The 23,204-nt window shown below is 44.0% G+C and overlaps 1 protein-coding gene across 3 annotated transcripts in view; it reads left to right on the top strand.

Annotated features, from left to right (window-relative positions):
* BANK1 (B cell scaffold protein with ankyrin repeats 1) overlaps positions 1 to 23,204 on the top strand; it is a 1,061,267-nt gene that overhangs the window by 691,469 nt on the left and 346,594 nt on the right. For all 3 annotated transcript variants that reach the window (XM_075350716.1, XM_075350725.1, XM_075350707.1), the window contains exon 10: positions 19,450 to 19,695. In XM_075350716.1, the coding sequence (XP_075206831.1) occupies positions 19,450 to 19,695 (246 nt within the window). The remainder of the gene's footprint in view (positions 1 to 19,449; positions 19,696 to 23,204) is intronic.

The following is a 23,204-nucleotide window of genomic DNA, read 5'->3' as shown; positions in this document are numbered from 1 at the left end:
AGAAAAGCAGACCCTCCAATAACAGACCCCATTTTACAATCTACATCCCTCAATGAATTCATCTAGGGGTGCAGAAAGCATGTTGAAACCACATGTTGTAATTTTCTACTGTTGGGTGGTAAAAAGGAATAATTACCTTTTTAGTTGTAAAATGTTATTTTAGCCACAAGTTTTTAATTTTTAAAAGGGCTAATAGGAAAAAGAATAGACCACACAGTTTGTTCTTCAATCTCTCCTGAGTGCGTCAATACCCTACATGTAATTGGAACTACTTTTTAGGTACAGTGCAAAGTTAAGAAGGGAAGAAGTGCGATAGTCTAGTGCAGATTTTGCTGTTATGGTTTGGGGGTACCAAGTCACATTGGCAGAGCCCCTGAGGTGCCAGAAAAGCAGTGACCTCCTTTTACAAAATACGCTTCTCAATGAAATAATCCAGGGGTGCAGTGATTATATTGACACCACATGTGTCACATAATTTTTTAACATTGGGTGGTGAAGAAAAAATAAATACTTTTTTTACCACAAATATTTTGTTTTAAGGCTACTTTACACACTGCGATATCGGTCCTGATATCGCTAGTGTGGGTACCCGCCCCCATCTGTTGCGCGACACGGGCAAATCACTGCCCGTGCTGCACAACATCGCGCAGACGCGTCACACATACTTACCTGCCCGGCGACGTCGCTGTGACCGGCGAACCGCCTCCTTTCTAAGGGGGCGGTTCGTTCAGCGTCACCGCGACGTCACAGCAGCGTCACTGAACCGCCGCACAATAGAAGCGGAGGGGCGGAGATGAGCGGGACGAACATCCCGCCCACCTCCTTCCTTCCGCATAGCGGTCGGGAGGCAGGTAAGGAGAGCTTCCTCGTTCCTGCGGCGTCACACATAGCGATGTGTGCTGCCGTAGGAGCGGCGAACTACATCGTTACTGCTGCAGTAAAGATGATCGAGAATAGACCCCCATATCACCGATGAGCGATTTTGCACGTTTTTGCAACGATGCAAAATCGCTCATCGGTGTCACACGCAGCAACATCGCTAATGCGGTCGGATGTGCGTCACAAATTCCGTGACCCCAACGACTCCGCATTAGCGATGTCGCAGCGTGTAAAGCCCCCTTTAGTTCTGGATTTTGCATTTTTGCATGGAAAAATTGATAACAATGGTCCCAAAATGTGTCACTCAATTTCTGCTGAGCATGGCAATACCCCACGTGTCCAGTACTGCTTAACCACATGGCAAGACTTGCAAGGGAGGGACGGAGCGCTATTTGATCTTTGGAGCACAGATTTTCCTTCAATAGTTTGCAGACTCCTAATACAGAGCCCCTAAGTGCCAGAAGAGCAGAATCCCCCTGAAGTGTACACTTTTTGGAAATTACACTGGTATGTGAATTTATCCACAGGTGTAGTGACTATCCTGACTTCATGGGTGTTTTCCAGAAACAAACAGCAATGTATGTTGCTGAGTGAAAATGGCAAATCTGCCATTGTTGTGTCTGTACATTGTAGTACCAATACATTGTGACCACCAGTTCATGTTTCTGAAGACACACATCTTCTTTTTTTTATAAATTTTGTCCAGCGTGGAAATATACTAAACTTCGCAAATTAGTTTAACCCCTTCACCACCACCGATTTTCCGTTTTTTGGTTGGGTTTTTTTTGCTCCCCCTTCTTCCGAAAGCTGTAACTTTTTTTATTTTTATGTCAATCTTGCCATTTAAGGGCTTATTTTTTGAGGGACAAGTTGTACTTTTAAATGAAACCATGACTTTTACCATATAGTGTACTGGAAAGCGGCAAAAAAATTCCAAGTGCAAGAAAAATTGCAAAAAAAGTGATATTGATTGTTTTTGGGATATTTTATTCACCGTGTTCACTATATGGTAAAACTGATGTTTCTTTTGAGGCTTTAGGTTAATACAAGTTCGTAGACACAAAACATGTATCGGTTTAATGTTATCTAAGGAGTTAAAAAAAATTCAGAAGTTTGTCCAAAAGAGTAATGCACTTTTTTCTCCATTTTCCAAAACCAGTAGCATTCTCATTTACAGTATAGTGATCTGGGGCTCAGGACAGCTTATTTTTTGCATTCTGAGCTGATGTTTTTAATGGCACCATTTTTGCGCAGATGCTACGTTTTGATCACCTGTTGTTGCATTTTATGAAAAATTTGCAGTGATCAAAAAAATGTAATTTTGACGTTTGGAATTTTTTGACGCTATGCCGTTTATCAGATTAATTGATTTCATATATTCATAATTCAGGCATATATGAACGCAGTGATACCAAATTTGTGTATATTTTTTTTTTTCAATGGGGCGAATGGAGGGTAATTTGAATTTTTTTTTCATTTTTTTGTTAATTTTTAAAAGTTTTTTTACTTTTTTTTTATTTTACTAGTCCCCCTAGGGAGCTATAAGGATCAGCAGTTTGGTCGCTTGTTTATTTCTGTAGATCACATCTTCAGAACTCTGATCTGCAGAAATACTGCTCTTCTCTAACATCTAGTGCTCTGCCGGCAGTACTAGAAAGTGAGTCATGATAGCTACTGGAGTCATCACATGACTGTGTGCTACCATAGCAACCATCGGCTCCACATGATCATGTCATGAGGCACATTTTGACACTGCAATCTAAGAGATTAAAGCGGGCTTTACACGCTACGATATATCTAACGAGATGTCGGCGGGGTCATGTCGTAAGTGACGCACATCCGGCATCATTAGTGATATCGTAGCCTGTGACAGCTATGAACGAGAAATACTCACCTTCTCGTTCATCGCTGACACGTCGCTCATTTTCTAAAAATCGCACGTCAGGTTGTTCAACGTTCCCGGGGCAGCACACATCGCTCCGTGTGACACCCCGGGAACGATGAAAACAGCTTACCTGTGTCCCGCCGGCAATGCTAATGTAAGGAGGTGGGCGGGATGTTTACGACCCGCATATCTCCACCCCTCCGCTTCTATTGGGCGGCCGCTGTGTGACGTCGCTGTGACGCCGAACGTCCCTCCCCCTTCAGGAAGTGGATGTTCACCTCCCACAGCGAGGTCGTTTGGAAGGTATGTGTGACAGGGGTTACAGCATTGTGCGACACAGGTAAGAATTTGCCCGTGCCGCACAAACGATGGGGGCAGGTGCGATCGCAAATGCGATCACACGATTAATTGCAAGGTGTAAAGCAGCCTTAACAGGCACAGATGGATCGCGGATCCACCTGCGCCTAATAGCAGCACATGTCAGCTATTCATGTGCTGGACTTACCGCCAGCTCACCGCAGCAGCTGGCAGCGATTACTCAGACATGAGCCATGGCATACTTAGTACGTCATGTGTTGTAAAGAGGCTAATAAAGGGTTTGTCTTAATTTCTGTACAAAATAGCATGCACGTGGCTTTTTTACCCTTGCTTTTTTCTGTAATGCAGACACAACCTTATTAATATATTCAAGGCTTGGTTTCAGTTGCAAAACAACACTTAGGGTGGCTTTGCACACTACGACATCGCAGGTGCGATGTCGGTGGGGTCAAATCGAAAGTGACGCACATCCGGCGTCACTTGCGATGTCGTAGTGTGTAAATCCTAGATGATACGATGAACGAGCGCAAAAGCATCATTATCGTATCATCGGTGCAGGCTCACACATTTCCATAATGCCGCTGCAGCGACAGGTACTATGTAGTTCCTCGTTCCTGCGGCAGCACACATCGCTGTGTATGAAGCCGCAGGAGCGGGGAACATCTCCTTACCTGCCGCCGGCTGCAATGAGAAGGAAGGAGGTGGGCGGGATGTTTACATCCTGCTCATCTCCGCCCCTCCACCGCTATTGGCCGCCTGCCGTGTGACGTCGCTATGACGCCGCACGACCCGCCCCCTTAGGAAGGAGGCGGGTCGCCGGCCAGAGCCATGGTCGCAGGGCAGGTGAGTGCATGTAAAGCTGGCATAGCGATAATTTTCGCTACGCCAGCTATCACAAGATATCCTACCTGCGACGGGGGCGGGGACTATCGCGTGCGACATCGCAGCATCGGCTTGCGATGTCGCAACGTGCAAAGCCCGCCTTAGGCATTTCATACAGCCATCCATGTTTGTACACACTGCAGCATGGAATTTGTCACTGGGCAACTGTGATGCTCAATCACTAAAGGGTGCTTTACACGCTGCGACATTGCTAGCGATTGCTAGCGATGTCGCAAGTGATAGCACCTGGCCCCTTCGTTGGTACGACATTTGGTGATCGCTGCCGTAGCGAACATTATCGCTACGGCAGCATCACACGCACATACCTGTTCTGCGGCGTCGCTGTTGATGCCAAACAATCCCTCCTTTCTAAGGGGGAGGTGCGTTCGGTGTCACAACGATGTCACAAAACGGCCATCCAATAGAAGAGGACGGGTGGAAATGAGTGGCCGGAACATGCCGCCGAACTCCTTCCTTCCTCATTGCCGGTGGACGCAGGTAAGGAGATGTTCGTCGCTCCTGCGATGTCACACATAGCGATGTGTGACGCCGCAGGAACGACAAACAACCTCGCTACTGACCAGACAACGATTTTTGGTAAATGAGCGACGTGTCACAGACCAACGATTTTTGCCTCTTTTGCAATCGTTTAAGGTCGCTCATAGGTGTTACATGCTGCAATGTTGATAACGACGCCGGATGTGCGTCACAAACACTGTGACCCTGACGATATATCATTAGCAATGTCGCAGCGCGTAAATGGCCCTTAAGTGTCACTAGATACAACTATTAGAGGAGTAGTCAACCAAGATAGGGGTCAGGAGCCAGGAGGTCACATATGGAACTTAGGGAGAAAGTGGAGCCAAAGTCAGGGTATGAGCTGGAGGTCAGGAGCCAGGAAATCACAGATGGAACAAAGAGAGAAAGCTTCAGCTCTCTCCAAAGATTTTCTATTGGGTTTAGGTCTGAAGACTGGCTAGGCCACTCCAGGACCTTGAAATGCTTCCTACGGAGCCACTCCTTAGTTGCCCTGTCTGTGTGTTTTGGGTCATTGTCATGCTGGAAGACTCAGACACAACCTATCTTCAATTCTCTTACTGAGGGAAAAAGACTGTTGTCCAAAATCTTTTGATACAGTTAGGTCCAGAAATATTTGGACAGTGACACAATTTTCGCGAGTTGGGCTCTGCATGCCACCACATTGGATTTGAAATGAAATCTCTACAACAGAATTCAAGTGCAGATTGTAACGTTTAATTTGAAGGTTTGAACAAAAATATCTGATAGGAATTGTACACATTTCTTTACAAACACTCCACATTTTAGGAGGTCAAAAGTAATTGGACAAATAAACCAAACCCAAACAAAATATTTTTATTTTCAATATTTTGTTGCGAATCCTTTGGAGGCAATCACTGCCTTAAGTCTGGAACCCATGGACATCACGAAACGCTGGGTTTCCTCCTTCTTAATGCTTTGCCAGGCCTTTACAGCCGCAGCCTTCAGGTCTTGCTTGTTTGTGGGTCTTTCCGTCTTAAGTCTGGATTTGAGCAAGTGAAATGCATGCTCAATTGGGTTAAGATCTGGTGATTGACTTGGCCATTGCAGAATGTTCCACTTTTTTGCACTCATGAACTCCTGGGTAGCTTTGGCTGTATGCTTGGGGTCATTGTCCATCTGTACTATGAAGCGCCGTCCGATCAACTTTGCGGCATTTGGCTGAATCTGGGCTGAAAGTATATCCCGGTACACTTCAGAATTCATCCGGCTACTCTTGTCTGCTGTTATGTCATCAATAAACACAAGTGACCCAGTGCCATTGAAAGCCATGCATGCCCATGCCATCACGTTGACTCCACCATGTTTTACAGAGGATGTGGTGTGCCTTGGATCATGGGCCGTTCCCTTTCTTCTCCAAACTTTTTTCTTCCCATCATTCCGGTACGGTACAGGTTGATCTTTGTCTCATCTGTCCATAGAATACTTTTCCAGAACGGAGCTGGCTTCATGAGGTGTTTTTCAGCAAATTTAACTCTGGCCTGTCTATTTTTGGAATTGATGAATGGTTTGCATCTAGATGTGAACCCTTTGTATTTACTTTCATGGAGTCTTGTCTTTACTGTTGACTTAGAGACAGATACACCTACTTCACTGAGAGTGTTCTGAACTTCAGTTGATGTTGTGAACGGGTTCTTCTTCACCAAAGAAAGTATGCGGCGATCATCCACCACTGTTGTTATCCGTGGACGCCCAGGCCTTTTTGAGTTCCCAAGCTCACCAGTCAATTCCTTTTTTCTCAGAATGTACCCGACTGTTGATTTTGCTACTCCAAGCATGTCTGCTATCTCTCTGATGGATTTTTTCTTTTTTTTCAGCCTCAGGATGTTCTGCTTCACCTCAATTGAGAGTTCTTTAGACCGCATGTTGTCTGGTCACAGCAACAACTTCCAAATGCAAAACCACACACCTGTAATCAACCCCAGACCTTTTAACTACTTCATTGATTACAGGTTAACGAGGGAGATGCCTTCAGAGTTAATTGCAGCCCTTAGAGTCCCTTGTCGAATTACTTTTGGTCTCTTGAAAAAGAGGTGGCTATGCATTACAGAGCTATGATTCCTAAACCCTTTCTCAGATTTGGATGTGAAAACTCTCATATTGCAGCTGGGAGTGTGCACTTTCAGCCCATATTATATATATAATTGAATTTCTGAACATGTTTTTGTAAACAGCTAAAATAACAAAACTTGTGTCACTGTCCAAATATTTCTGGACCTAACTGTATATTACTCTCTCCATCCTCCCTTCAAGACAGTGCATTCGTCTTGTCCCCTTAGCAGAAAAGGACCCCAAAAGTATGATTTTTCCACCCCTATGCTTCACAGTTGTGACAGTGTTTTCGAAGTTGTATTCCTCCTTCTTATTCCTCTAAACACGGTCAGTAGAGTTTATATCAAAAAGTTTTATTTTGGTCTCATCTGACCACATGCCTCCTCTGGATCATCCAGATGGTCATTGGGGAACCTCAAATGGGCCTGAACTTGTGCTTGGGTGAGCATGGAGACTTTGCATACTCTGCAGGATTTTAATCTATAGACATAAAATATGGTCTGCACTTAATGTGTAGTTTTTTTGAGGTACCAGTGAAAACAAGTCAATATGATCAATATGTCAAAAAAAAATCACTCCACTCTCCAATTGATGCAAAAAGAGAAATGTTTATTCAAGCAAATTAGCAGAATGACTATGCTTCAACCCTCGCCAGTCTTAATCATGAATCACTGTAGATGGTATTCTGGAGCTATGGGAATACAGGCACAGCAGCACTGTTGCTCTGTAGTGTAGCAGCTTTCTGGCTGATTTTAATCCATGACGGCATAGTGCGTTACTAACTGTAATCTTTGAGATTGTGGTTGCAGCTCTATTCAGGTCATTGATCAGGTCCTCCTGTGTAGTTCTGGGCTGATTCCTGACTTTTCTTATAATCATCCTCACCACTCGAGGCAAGATCTTGCATGGAACTCAAGATTGAGTAGGGTTGACAGTTATCTTGTGTTTCTTCCATTTTCTAATAACTGCACCTACAGTTGTTGAATTCTAACCAAGCTGCTTGCCTATTGTCCGGTAGCTCATCCCAGTTTGTACAGTTCTACAATTTTGTCCTTTTTGTCCTTATACAACTCTTTGGTCTTGGCTATGGTAGAGACATTGAAGTGTGATTGATAAATTGTGTGGACAGGTGTCTTGTACAGGTAACAGGTTCAGAAAAGTGTAATTATTAATACAGGTAATGAGTGCAGGGTAAGAAAGCTTCCAGAATTTTTGCTTGTTGGTAGGTGATGAAATACTTATTTCATGCAGTAAAATGCAAATTAATTATTTAAAGGTCATACAATGTGATTTTCGGGATTTTTACAAAAGAAATTAACGGCCTCTTCATTCCCTGTAGGTGGGAAAACTTCCAAAATTGGCAGTGTATCAAATACTTATTTTCCTCCCTGTACCTCAGATCAATCGATTCACTGTCACACTGAGTGACTATTAGGCTACACCACCTCCCTATATCACTTGAATCTTTAGATTAGTTTTCAGAAGCTACGGCTATCAAACCCCTTTTCAGTCCTTTTTCTATACTATCTTATACCCATCTATAATACTGGCTGGGATAGCCCTCCTAATTGGTTGTGCTAGAACATGTGAACATGATTTCACACAAAAACCCAGAAAAGGGTTGGACAACATTTTTGACACCTTTCCAAAATTGTGGGTAAACAATTTTGTTTCAAGCATGTGTTGCTCATTCAAACTCACCTGTGGCAAGTAGCAGGTGTGGGTAATACAAAAATCACTCCTGAAACCAGAAAAAAGTGGAGACATTGATTCAATCTTTGCATTGTGTCTCTGTGTGTGCTCCAATCAAATTCCAAAGAAATTAAAGCTGTGCTGCATCAGCAGGGTGCATCAGCACAAACTATCCCTTGACATTTCAATGAAATTCCGGAGAACCAGGAGGACCCAACTGCTAACACAGAGACATAAAAAAGTAGACTGCAGTTTGCCAAAATGTAAACGAGTAAGCCAAAAACGTCTAGGAAAGCATCTTGTGGACAGGTGAGACAAAGATAGAGATTTTTGGTAAAGCAGATCATTGTACTGTTTGCGGAAAATGGAATGAGGCCTATGTGATGCCCTGGACTAGCCAGGTAGTCACAGGTAGACCCCCGCACTACACCTGTCCCCCAATAAGGTAACATCAGCCAAGCACAAAAACCTAGCCACCTCCCTCAGAGCTTGATAAACACAACAGGGGCGAAGCCAGGCAGTTGGCCACACCCACCGATGAGTTCAGAGGGCCCGAGGCAGGAAAAGGAGTGAGTGCAGTTGTAGATGAAGTTGAGAGTTCAGTTGAGGGTTCAGTGGAGTGAGGAGTGAAGAAGTCTGACAGGTGCTGGGGTTGGAGCCCGGGCACCTTTGGCTAAGAGGAAAACGGTGGCCTCAGCCTGCAGGAGCCGGGAAGACAGCTCGGTGGAACCGTGGTGGACCGGGACAGGGTAGTGGCCTGCCGGTACCGACCCGGGGAACCGACTGGAAACCGGAGCACACAGGGGGGTACGCAGACCCTGAAACGAGGTCCAGAATTCACTGGACTGAGTTAATTAACTGATTGCGGTCTGGACTAGAGGTCCTTTCCCACCCAAGTCCTGACTGAAGACAACAGCCCACCGAGGGGGATAGAAAGCCACCGCACAGGCAGAGAGATCCCACGGCCCAGCGTCTGCGGGCAAACGGGCTCTCCCGACATACACACAGCCGGGGAGCAGACTCCCGCCGCTGAAGCGCAGGCAGTCTACACATACACTACATGGTGCAGCAGAAAGGCAAAGACACCACCGAACCGGGTGGGGGACCAGACGCAGCCGGCTGCGGGCACCGACCACCATCAACTTTCTTTACTGGAGACTTGTGTGTGTCGATAACAGTGAGTACAACAGTGCCACCCGGCCGCGCACCGCCCTGCACCGCCCAGCTACCCCCAAACGGGTCCTGGAAGCCATCACCCCTGCCCACGGAGGGGTTTACATCTTGCTGCACTACTATCACCCCCGGGTGCCCCGTAACTGCAGTGGTGGTGTCTACACCTTCACCACATCCCGTGGGTGGCATCACGAACTCAAGCGCGGCTCCGGCCGTGCACCTACCTAACCACCACCAAAAGTGCCAGCAATCCCTTTCAGTGTGAAGTGACCCCGGGTCCGGAGGCGCTCGAGCCACCCACCAACGAGCCCGGATCCGAGCAGCTCGGCTGCAGCTGAGCGCGGGGTGGTACACCTACAAAGAAAAGAACACTGTACTTACATTTAAAGATGGTTGTGTTTCAAAGATGTTTTGGGGTTGATTGTTGCCTCTGGCACTGAGTGTATTGACTGTGTGCAGGTTATCATGAAATCTGAAGATTACCAAAGGATTTTGGGTTGCAGTGTAGTCCTCAGTGTCAGAATGCTAGGTTTGCATCCTGGCTCATGGGTCTTCAAGCAGGACAATGACCCCAAACATACATCAAAAGGCAAACAGAATTAGATGGAAACCAAGCACTGGAGAGTTCTTTAGTGGCCAGCAATGAGTCTGGATCTATATCATATTGAACACCTGTGGAAAGATCTTAAACTTGTTGTTGGGAGGAGGTACCCTTCAAATATAAGAGACATGGAGCAGTTTACAAAAGAAGACTGGAAAAAAAATTCCAGATAAGTGGTGTAAGAAGCTTGTTAATGGTTATAGGACGCAATTGATTGCAGTTAATTATTCCAAAGGGTATGTGTTACAGGGATGGCGGATTGTAGGAAAATAATATTACAACCTGGGGTCCACCGTGCAGAGATAGTATATAGCTGCTAATTGTCCAGAGGACAAAGCAGACAAAACAGCTTATAGATGAATACAAATAAACCCCTACTAGCCGGTGTTAATGTCACACAGAAGTATAAAATGAGTCGCAATTACTTGTGTTGGCTTCACAGAGGTTATGCAAATTATATGGAGAATGAGTCACAGTTACCCGTGTTGACCTCACAGAGGTTACGCTAATTAATGACTCAAAGTATAAGTATCTGCACATGGTGCATGTAACAACCTTGAACACGCCGTGCTTACAACAGACTGTGTCTGAAACTACCTGCGTAGGTGATGCATCTACAGTGTGGAGTTATCCTCTCACAGATCCAGGCCACGGTATGAGCCATGCATGCCTAGGTGGTCTATCTATTTGTGGAGTATTTCTCTCACAGAACCAGTTCACGGGATGTATGGTACCTGCCTAGGCGACCTGCTCAAGATATGGAGAAACTCATACAGGTCCATGTCACAGTGTGCTCACAGCGTGCAACAATGGCCAGACAACCTAATTCTCTGAGGCAACATGCAATGTCAAATGCCAAATTATAAATGTGATAAGTACGCACCCATGTGCACCAGTAGGAGCCTTAAATAATCTTAGCTCCACCCCAAACAAAGACGTCAGTTGTTGTAAGATGACCAATTCCAAAAGGTATAGTCCTGAGGGCAGGCGTCCAGTGGCAAATCAGCAACTGACATGTCAGCAGGGCAGCTGATGACAGACAGCCAATCAGTACTTGCCATGACACAGACATGCTCAGTAGAGTCCTTTCCAGACTTAACCTCAGAGAGAGTGAAAACTGCTCACACATGCTCAGTGGGTGGATTTTCAGACTAAAGCGGGCTTTACACGCTGCAGTCTCGCTAGCGAGATCGCAAGCGATCATAACCGCCCCCGTCGGTTGTGCGACATGGGCTAATCGCTGCCCGTGCCGCACAACCTCGCTTAACCCCGTCACACGCACTTACCTGCCCTGCGACATTGCTCTGGCCGGCAATCCGCCTCCTTTCTAAGGGGGCGGTTCGTGCAGCATCATAGCGACGTCCCACAGCAGGCGTCCAATAGAAGCAGAGGGGCAGAGATGAGTGGGACGTAACATTCCACCCACCTCCTGTCTTCCGCATTGCCGGTGGAGGCAGGTAAGGAGATGTTCGTTGCTCCTGCGGTGTCACACACAGTGTGTGGTGCCGCAGGAACGACGAACAACATCCCTAATAAGCAGAAAACGATTTTTTGTTTCAGGGCGAACTCTCCGCGGCAAACGATTTTGACCTCTTTTGCGATCGTTTAAGGTCGCTCATAAGTGTCACACTGCGATATCGTTAATGACGCCGGATGTGCGTCTCAAACACCGTGAACCCGACGATAATTCATTAATGATATTGTAGCGTGTAAAGCCCCCTTTAGTCTCTGGCTGATCACAAACAACCTAAGCATGCGCTGTAGAGGCATTATGGGACTTAAAATCTGGCGCTGGGAATACAGCCTGCGCATGCGCCGTGGGGTACTCACGGGACTTGGAATTTGGCCGTGGGAGTTCAGGCCGTGCATCCTTAGTAGCCGGCACTCCACAATTAGACGTGGATGCCAGAGCAGCCAGCTGAACAACCCGAGGCAATGCCAGAATCCGATGCCGGCGCCCAGGTGGATTAGAAACCGCAGCAGGCCATTTCCTGCATCGGCGGCGCTGGATTATAACAGTATACAACCAAATACTAAATTAAGAGTGCAAACAATTTTATTAGCATAATTTTTAAGGTTTTGTGTGAAATTATGTACAATTTTTCTTTTTTCTCTGTTTCTTTTTGTGTGATTCCAATACACAGTAAGGAAATAAACATGTATTACAAAACGTAAAACTGTAGTTATTTTCTTGGAGAAATACGTCATTTTCTGGAATTATTTCAAGGATGCAAACACTTTTGGCCATGACTGTATATACTGTACCTACACAAACATACACACACGTACATACACATATTGAGGCTATAGACACCTGACAGGCTCCCTAAATTGTTGATTGATACATGTTTGCTTATTGATAGTCATAATCTGCAAATGTCATGCCTCTTAAATGCAATCCCTTTATTCTTATCAAATTGAAAAACATTTTTACAAGTAAGATGTGAAGGAAGGATAGAAGGAAGGAAGGAAATTGACATAACGTCAAATTACAGGTGCAGCTCAATAAATTAGAATATCATCAAAAAGTTAAATTATTTCAGTAATTCAATACAAGAAGGGAGACACATATTATATAGAGTCATTACACACATTTTTATTAATGTTGATGATTATGGCTTACAGCCAAAAAAAACTCAAAAGTCATTATCTCAGAAAATTAGAATATTATATAAGACCAACTGAAAAAATGATTTTAAACTCAGAAATGTTGTCCTACTGAAAAGTCTGTACAGTAAATGCACTCAATACTTGGTCGGGGCTCTTTTCGCATGGATTACTGCGACAATTCAGCATGGCATGGAGGCGATCAGCCTGTGGCACTGCTGAGGTGTTATCAAGTCCCACGTTGCTTTCATAGCAGTCTGCAGCTCATCTGCATTGTTGAGTCTGGTGTCTCTCATCTTCCTCTTGACAATACTCCATAGATTCTCTATGGGGCTTAGGACAGGCGAGTTTCCTTACCAATCAAGCACAGTGATACTGTGGTTATTAAACCAGGTATTGGTACTTTTGGAATGTGGACAGGTGCCAAGTCCTTCTGGAAAATGAAATTTCCATCTTGAAAAAGCATGTCGGCAGAGGGAAGTATAAAATACTCTAAAATTTCCTGGTAGACGGTTGCACTGACTTTGGTCTTGATAAAACACAGTGGACGTATACCAGGAGATGACATGGCTCCCCAAACCATCAATGATTGTGGAGACTTCCCACTAGACCTCAAGCAGCTTGGATTGTGTACCTCTCCACTCTTCCTTCAGACTCTTGGACCTTGATTTCCAAATGAATTGCAAAATTGACATTCATATGAAAACAACACCTTGGACCTCTGATTAACAGTCCAGTTCTTTTTCTCCTTGGCCCAGGTAAGACGCTACTGGCGTTGTCTATTGGTTATGAGTGGCTTGACACAAGGAATGCGACAGTTGTAGCCCATGTCCTTGATACAGTTAGGTCCAGAAATATTTGGACAGTGACACAAGTTTTGTTATTTTAGCTGTTTACAAAAACATGTTCAGAAATACAATTATATATATAATATGGGCTGAAAGTGCACACTCCCAGCTGCAATATGAGAGTTTTCACATCCAAATCAGAGAAAGGGTTTAGGAATCATAGCTCTGTAATGCATAGCCTCCTCTTTTTAAAGGGACCAAAAGTAATTGGACAAGGGACTCTAAGGGCTGCAATTAACTCTGAAGGCGTCTCCCTCGTTAACCTGTAATCAATGAAGTAGTTAAAAGGTCTGGGGTTGATTACAGGTGTGTGGTTTTGCATTTGGAAGCTGTTGCTGTGACCAGACAACATGCGGTCTAAGGAACTCTCAATTGAGGTGAAGCAGAACATCCTGAGGCTGAAAAAAAAGAAAAAATCCATCAAAGAGATAGCAGACATGCTTGGAGTAGCAAAATCAACAGTCGGGTACATTCTGAGAAAAAAGGAATTGAGTGGTGAGCTTTGGAAATCAAAAAGGCCTGGGAGTCCACGGATGACAACAGTGGTGGATGATCGCCGCATACTTTCTTTGGTGAAGAAGAACCCGTTCACAACATCAACTGAAGTCCAGAACACTCTCAGTGAAGTAGGTGTATCTGTCTCTAAGTCAACTGTAAAGAGAAGACTCCATGAAAGTAAATACAAAGGGTTCACATCTAGATGCAAACCATTCATCAATTCCAAAAATAGACAGGCCAGAGTTAAATTTGCTGAAAAACACCTCATGAAGCCAGCTCCGTTCTGGAAAAGTATTCTATGGACAGATGAGACAAAGATCAACCTGTACCAGAATGATGGGAAGAAAAAAGTTTGGAGAAGAAAGGGAACGGCCCATGATCCAAGGCACACCACATCCTCTGTAAAACATGGTGGAGGCAACGTGATGGCATGGGCATGCATGGCTTTCAATGGCACTGGGTCACTTGTTTTTATTGATGACATAACAGCAGACAAGAGTAGCCGGATGAATTCTGAAGTGTACCGGGATATACTTTCAGCCCAGATTCAGCCAAATGCCGCAAAGTTGATCGGATGGTGCTTCATAGTACAGATGGACAATGACCCCAAGCATACAGCCAAAGCTACCCAGGAGTTCATGAGTGCAAAAAAGTGGAACATTCTGCAATGGCCAAGTCAATCACCAGCTCTTAACCCAATTGAGCATGCATTTCACTTGCTCAAATCCAGACTTAAGACGGAAAGACCCACAAACAAGCAAGACCTGAAGGCTGTGGCTGTAAAGGCCTGGCAAAGCATTAAGAAGGAGGAAACCAAGCGTTTGGTGATGTCCATGGGTTCCAGACTTAAGGCAGTGATTGCCTCCAAAGGATTCGCAACAAAATATTGAAAATAAAAATATTTTGTTTGGGTTTGGTTTATTTGTCCAATTACTTTTGACCTCCTAAAATGTGGAGTGTTTGTAAAGAAATGTGTACAATTCCTACAATCTGCACTTGAATTCTGTTGTAGAGGTTTCATTTCAAATCCAATGTGGTGGCATGCAGAGCCCAACTCTCAAAAATTGTGTCACTGTCCAAATATTTCTGGACCTAACTGTATGTCTGTGTGTGGTGGCTCTTGAAGCACTGACTCCAGCAGCAGTCCACTCCTTGTGAATTTTCCCCAAATATTGAATGGCCTTTTCTTAAAAATCCAATCAAGGCTGCGGTTATCCCGGTTGCTTGTGCACCTTTTTCTACCACAATTTTTCCTTCCACCTTCCACTTAACTTTCCATTAATATGCTTAGATACAGCAGTCTGTGAACAGCCAAATGTGGAGACACGGGGGTCAGTGGATGCTCTCGTCTGCTGGCCCGGCCGCCTTTAGAAAGACAGCATGGCCCAGGGCTCATCCCAACTGAATGCCCAACCTCCTTAACCGTGGGCGGAACGCTACTCAGACAACACAGGGTGAGGAAATCACAATATTAAGACTTTATTGGATCCCCAAACAATTAACGGCACATTGCATATAACCAGCAAAATTACACAATGTAATCGGCAAAAAGTTTTTCACCTTTCCGCTGGGTCACCAGGGATTAGAATGTCCGTGCATTAGAGCTTCCAGGGCTTCTTACTCCAATCCAGCAGCACCCCGCTTTTGGCGAGCACCCACCAAGAATGGAATAATGCCAGATTTAGGAAGGCTGAGGTCTGCAAAGTCTGTAGTCAGGTGACTGGATTGTCCAAAGCTTGGTTCCTTTCTTAGGTAGTCCTTGATATCACAGCCAAATCCTTGCATTCGATGCTGAAGTCCATGTAGTGTTATAATGCAGGTTCAGCTATGGCTTGCCCATTGGATCCGCAGGTCCTAGATTGGAATCATGTAGCAAGAGTCTCCCTGGGCAATGGAAAGTCCTCCTTCTTATACCCCTGAGCTCTCCATTCAGACCATTGGGGTCTTCACGATTGGTGGATAAGACTGGGCTCTTATTGGCTAGATCTCAAGCTGTATGCAAAATATCCCTTTTAGTAATGGTCTCTGACAGTAGCAATGGAGACATCCCAGCCACATCGCATCCAAGGATACAATGGAGGTTCGCACAATTGATTTTTTTGGGTGTCTGATCCTCTCTGGTCAAGGTAATTACATGAGTCAACAAGAACTTTAAAGGCCACGTCTCACTAAGTGACATCGCTACCGACATCGCTGCTGAGTCACGGTGTTTGTGACGCAACAGCGATCTTGCTAGCAATGTCGCTGTGTGTGACATCCAGCAATGACATGGCCACTGCTGTGAGGTCACCGGTCGTTGCTGAATGTCCTGGACCATTTTTTGGTCATTGCTCCCCTGCTGTGAAGCACACATCGCTGTGTTTGCCAGCGAGAGAGCAACAATCTGAATGTGCAGGAAGCAGGGAGTCGGCTTCTGCGGATGCTGGTAACCAAGGTACACATCGGGTAACCAAGCAAAGTGCTTTACTTGGTTACCTGATATTTACCTTGGTTACCAGCGTCCGCAGCTTCTAGAAGCCAGCTTCTGCTCCCTGCACATGTAGTCAAGGTACAGATCGGGTAACTATAAGCAAAGTGCTTTGCTTAGTAACCCGATGTGTACTACGGTTACCAAGCACAGCGTCACTGGTGGCTGATCTCTGATCGCTGTGGAGATCTGCCTGATTGACAGCTCATCAGCGATCATGTCCCTGCCAGGTCAGATCACTGGTGGGATTGCTGGAGCGTCGCTAAATGTGATGGTACCTTAACACTAGACTCAATGAAACAAAACAATGAGAGGCTTATCCCCTGTTTATAAACAAAATATCTTCATCTCCGGCTGAATGTTAAGAAACTTTAACCCTTGCTAGGCACTGACAGAGTCCATGTCGTCAAACCAACTTCTTTAGCAATAACTTTTTGTGGTTTACCCTCCTTGTGAAGTGTGTCAATGACTGCCTTCTGGACATCTGTCAAGTCAGCAGTCTTCCCAATTATTGTGTACCCCACTGAACCAGACTAAGGGCCCATTTTAAATGCTTAGGAAGCCTTTGATGGTGTTTTTAGTTAACTATTTAAATTTTCTGAGATAATGACTTTTGGGTTTTCATTGACTGTAAGCCATAATCATCAACATTAACAGAAATAAAGACTTGAAATAGATCACTTTGTTTAATGATTCTATATAATATATGTTTCACTTTTTGTATTGAATTATTGAAATTAACTTTTTGATGATATTCTAATTTATTGAGATGGATCTGTACATGTAGTCTTTGTGGGATCATATACTCCATATTCAAGAAAACCATGAATATTTAATTAAAGACTTCCCCTGAAACACAATGTATTCATTTATGTGGAGACCCTCTTAATTTATTTTAACAATCCTTTGCAATTATTTCTTGACGAAGATAAAGATTGTTCTTGTGTATTTTTCTAGGAAAAGTTGATTTTACCATTCAATTTTAGTTGTACGTTCCACTTCTAGTGATGTGAAAATACCCATTCTATTATCTTTTCTCATTAGTATTAGTACTGATGACCCGTGAACTGCGGTGGATAGGTATATCTGAGTTACAGGGATGATTCAGTTGAGGATAGCTTGAGTGCAATGGCTTTTTATTTTCATTTATGAGTCATATATGTTCTTTCCCTTTGTTCCTATGAGACTGGTGTCAACCTATAATAACATTTTCAAGACAATAATGAGATATCTACCACTAAATCCACCCTCTGTGTGAACTTCATTTCAAATTTGTTATGGTTTAGTAAATGGATATTGGCTAAAGGTGGACAAACAGTTTGTAATTATCTTTGAGTGGATTTGTTGCATCCTTGTGAGATTAATCTTCCATTTCATGTTACATTTTGGAAGCTTTTAAGACATTCAGAATATATTGTATATGCATTTAAAAGAAAAATAGAGAAAACTGATATCTGGCTTAAATTAAAACTCTAGGTACTTCAGTTTCATGATTGTTGGGTTCCTATCATTGAGACCTCCATGAAACGCACATCACAGGTATATCCTTATAAATAAGACCTCTCCAGGTTTAATTACAGCCTAATTGTAGGAAAATTGACAATCATAGTGACAGTCACACAGGGCAGATCTGTTCAGTTCTCTTTTATAAACTAGAGATGTTTTCATGTTACAACTGAACATTGTCAGATTGACAGTAATTGTAGGAAGATTGATAGTAATTTAAAGGGAACCTGTCACCAGTTTTTTGGCCTATAAGCTGCGGCCATCACCACCGGGCTCTTATATACTGCATTGTAACATGCTGTATATTAGGGCCTAGGCTGGGAGTATAACACAAAAAACACTTTATAATACTTACCTAACGATCGCATGGTGGGCCTAATGGGCGTCTCCGTTGTCCGGTTCCCAGCGCCACATCTTTTGGCCATCTTTGATCTCCTTCTCTAGCCGCGGTGCATGACGGGATAGACATCATACACACTCGCCGGCATTCAGGTCCTGAGCAGGCGCACTTTGATCTGCCCTGAGCATGGCACATCAAAGTATTGTAGTGCGCTTGCGCAGGACTGGCGACTGTGTATGACGTAGGACGCATCATGCACACAGGCTTCAGAAAGAGGACGAAGATGGCCGAAAGTGGAGGCACCGGCACTGGAGAACTGAGACGCTCATTAGGCCCACTGCGCGACCGTTAGGTAAGTATTCTAAAGTGTTTTTTATGTTATACTCCCGGCCCGGGCTCTTATATACAGCATGTTAGAATGCTGTATATAAGAGCCCGGTGGTGACCGCAGCTTATAGGCCAAAAAAATTGTGACAGGTTCCCTTTAAAGGGGCTGTCCACCTTTGGGGACATTTTTTTTGAGGACATTCTCAACATTCAGAGAATCGGTAGATCTGCAGCAGATAGAACTGATTTTATCAAAATAACAGCAAGCAGCCCATTATGCAATACATTGTTGGAATCAGGATCTCTGCCATTAGATTTTGCAGCTCTCAGATGGGGTTGCAAAAACCTGGTGATAGATTCCCTTAAATTATGCTAGCCCCTGATATTGCCATGGGACATAGATATTATGCAAACTGCTTCCAGAAAGTCCTATTATCAGACATTACCATATTCTAATGAATGGATGGCCTTGCTGTAGAATGTGACATGTGTTGCATGAGGATTTCTGCAAAGTATAGGCTATACACCTGGAAGCAGAGGGGGACCAATAAAGCAAATGTAGTACAAAGCGATTTCACAAAGATCTCAGCAAATTGGATTCCTGCAAAAAAATCAATTTGAAAAAAGTGACTAGTAGAAATGTGTATGGATATTAATAGTGTTTGGAGTGAACATCAGAAATCACAAGGAGTTGAATAAACTTTAAAAAATTGAGGATTTTCAGTTCCTGTGACATCAGGTAATGTGGTGCTAGGAACATGAAGTTCTTATGTTATTTAACAAAGCACATTAAAAACTATTTTGTCAAATTTTTAGATGAGACATACAAGACACATGATGAAGAAGAAGAATGGGTTAAGAGTGAACTCAGCTCTGAAGATGTAGGTGACTGGCAGAATACAGAGGGTGATCGGATTTCTGAAGACTCTCATGAAAATGTGTGTGTCCCCGTGTCCACTCTTTCCATTACTGAAGATCTCCCTAGCAGAGAAGACTATGAATATTTGATGGAAAGTCTCCTTCCAGAACCGGATCGATCAGTGCAGCCAGACCTCTTCCAAGGTAATGTGTGCTAACGTACAGTGTGAAGATTGCATTGTTGTCTAACTTATTTGCTTTTTCACACATTGGAACTGTGGCAGACTGGATAAAAAATCAGCCCTGACTTACAAATACTGCCAGCCCACTTACAATATTATCACCAATCAAGAGAAACTAGTGTCAGATATAAGGTTCAGCAAACGATGCTTTACTTTGTCATGCCCCTTACCATTTAAAGGGAACCTGGCATCAGCATATTAGTCTGACCCCACCCATGAGCAAACTGTCACATTCACATGCTCAGTGTGTAAAACACTTTCTGGTAGGATTTAGCATGGCTAGCTCTTTCAAGCATTCTAATGCAATAGAACAGAACTTCAACAGAACTGTATCCCAATCATCAAAGAAGTGAAGGAAATAACCGCAAATCAGCTGCTGTGCCAGATGAACTTTATTCAAGCTTCAGTGCAGAGTAAAATCAGCGGCGGTAGGAGACCTGGATACCGACCCCTCACTGAGGACGACAGCAGTTTCGCCTGTAAATAGGCTTACACGGGTCCACTATGGACACGTGGAAGCCTCATTACAGGCGAAGCGGCCGTCGTCCTCAGTGAGGGGTCAGTATCCAGGTCTCCTCCTGCCGCTGATTTTACTCTGCACTGAAGCTTGAATAAAGTTCATCCGGCACAGCAGCTGATTTTGCGGTTATTTCCTTCACTTCTTTGATGATTGGGACGCTGATTCTCATGAGACCAGCACGCTGCACCTGGAGTATACATCTGCGCTGGTGCCGTATCTTCCAGGACGTGAGTTTTTAACTGGGTAACAGAGATGCACGAGTGGTGCAGGACTCACTTTTCTCTATACGTGTCAACAGAACTGTATGAGAATGTAGTTACCATATGAATGCAAATAAGATACTTGTGGTCACATGATCAAACTTGTAAACAGAGCTAAATCTTAACAGTGTGTATATTACAATTTGCCCAGGGGAGGAAAATCCCTTTAAGGCTATAACCAAGTTAAGAAAATATTAATTTAGCCCCTAACCAACCCTTTGATCTCTAAATAAATGCAGGCAGCAGCACACAAACACTAAGGGCAGCTTTGCACACTACAACATCGCAGGTGCGATGTCGGTGGGGTCAAATTGAAAGTGACGCACATCCGGCGTCACTTGCTATGTCGTAGTGTGTAAATCCTAGCTGATACGATGAACGAGCACAAAAGCGTCGTTATCGTATCATCGGTGCAGGCTCCGACATTTCCATAATGCCGGTGCCGCGACAGGTACGATGTTGTTCCTTGTTCCTGCGGCAGCGCACATCGCTGTGTGTGAAGCCACAGGAGCGAGGAACATCACCTTACCTGCCGCTAGCGGCTATACGGAAGGAAGGAGGTGGGCGGGATGTTTACATCCTGCTCATCTCCGCCCCTCCGCCGCCATTGGCTGCCTGCCGTGTGACGCCGCTGTGACGCCCACGACCCGCCCCCTTAGGAAGGAGGCGAGTCGCCGGCCAGAGCGACGGTCGCAGGGCAGGTAAGTGTATGTGAAGCTGGCATAGCGATAATTATCGCTACGCCAGCTATCACAAGATATCGTACCTGCGACAGGGGCGGGGACTATCGCGTGCGACATCGCAGCATCTGCTTGCGATGTCGCAACGTGCAAAGCCCGCCAAAGACTTGAAGTAATCTTTGCAGATGCTGATAGAACTTCTGTATGAGCTGAAAAATCTATTGCTAATTTCTATATAAGTCATATTATTCTTTGCTAAATAACCCCCTGGTGCAAAACTGTCTGGAATACAGATTAAATTAATATGGCGAAACTATCATTGTCATATCAGCCCCATGAGATCTCAAATAGAAGTCAGTCACCAACTGGTTCTGGACCAGAGCAGGGAATCACAGATCACCTATAAGTTAACATTTCTTCTTTTCTTCGGCTTTACACACCACTCACTATATCACTCAGACTCAGGAGACCCACATTTGATAAAAACTGCAGCTTACTCAACAAAGCCAACTCCTCTCCAGCAGATTATGGCTTCTTAAATACAGAAGTAGCACAAGGAAGCAGGGTGCGCTACCTCTGCCCACAAAGAATATACAAAACACTGGAACTGGCCAGCATCAGCCCAAATCCTGCCTAGTATGTTCTGTACTAAACTCTGAGTGTGTGCTCACTGACTGGCAAATCGAAATAATCAGCTGATGGGAAAACAGGGCTAGCAGCCTAATATGCAGTTAAGAATGCGGCTGTCCAGAAACTGTATAGTAGGGCACATCGCCAGTATAGTATATTGTGGACAAAGCAAATTCACAATGTTTTCTTCTGTGCTGCAATGTTTTCTATGTAAACATTTTTACTCCCATATGTCCTACAAACTGAAAAAATGATTTGTCCTGCTTTGATGCTATTACTAAAATGCAATGATTGATAATAGTAAGCAGTAAAAGTAATTTCATAAAATAATTTTTCAAAATGGATCCAATTTAGGTTTATAGGTGATAATCTTTCACATTTTACACTTGTAGAAATGTTAGGGTAAATTCAGATATTTGCTGAGTTCTGGTAATAAAACAATGTTTTGGTGTTAATTCAAATTAAAGTGATGATAAATAGGACAGACCCAGAAATTTCACTAAAAAATCATGTAAATACCTTTTTAGGGAAGTTTCATGTAACACTAGTCATGGGCAGGTCTGAAGGCTGAGTAGTCAGATAATCCAAAGTGAGGTACAAGGAGAGCTCTTTGTGGATTCATGGAGTAAACGGAGGCATAGTGAGGTAGCAGCCCAGGCTCAGAATAACAAGAGAGCACGTCGGGTACAGGGAGAAAGCAGAGGAATACTCAGACAATTGTCCGGGGTTAGGAAACAATGATTAGAACAGGTAGCCCACAGAAACACAGGCAAGCAGCACCACGCAAACACAATGTATGACTGGAGGAGTTGTGGGAAATATTGCTCAGCTAAGTTGCTGCTGTGAAGAATCATCCGTGAGGAAAAATTCCAGAACACATGAGTGGAGAACATCAGAAATTATTTACAGTGCTGGCCAAAAGTATTGGCACCCCTGCAATTGTCAGGTAATACTCAGTTTATTCTTAAAAATGATTGCAATCACAAATTGTTTGTTATTATTATCTTCATTTATTTTGCTTGCAATGAAAAAACACAAAAGAGAATGAAACAAAAATCAAATCATTGATCATTTCACACAAAACTCCAAAAATGGGCCAGACAAAAGTATTGGCACCCTTAGCCTAATACTTGGTTTCCCAACCTTTAGCCAAAATAACTGCGAACGACCGCTTCCGGTAACCATCAGTGAGTTTCTTACAATGCTCTGCTGGAATTTTAGACCATTCTTCTTTGGTAAACTGCTCCAGGTCCCTGAGATTTGAAGGGTGCCTTCTCCAAATTGGCATTTTGAGATCTCTCCACAGGTGTTCTATGGGATTCAGGTCTGGACTCATTGCTTGCCACTTTAGTAGTTTCCAGTGCTTTCTATCAAACCATTT

This window comes from Anomaloglossus baeobatrachus, chromosome 1 (genome assembly GCF_048569485.1).
Source record: "Anomaloglossus baeobatrachus isolate aAnoBae1 chromosome 1, aAnoBae1.hap1, whole genome shotgun sequence".
Taxonomy (NCBI): Eukaryota; Metazoa; Chordata; class Amphibia; order Anura; family Aromobatidae; genus Anomaloglossus; species Anomaloglossus baeobatrachus.
This window is presented reverse-complemented; position numbering and strand designations above follow the sequence as displayed.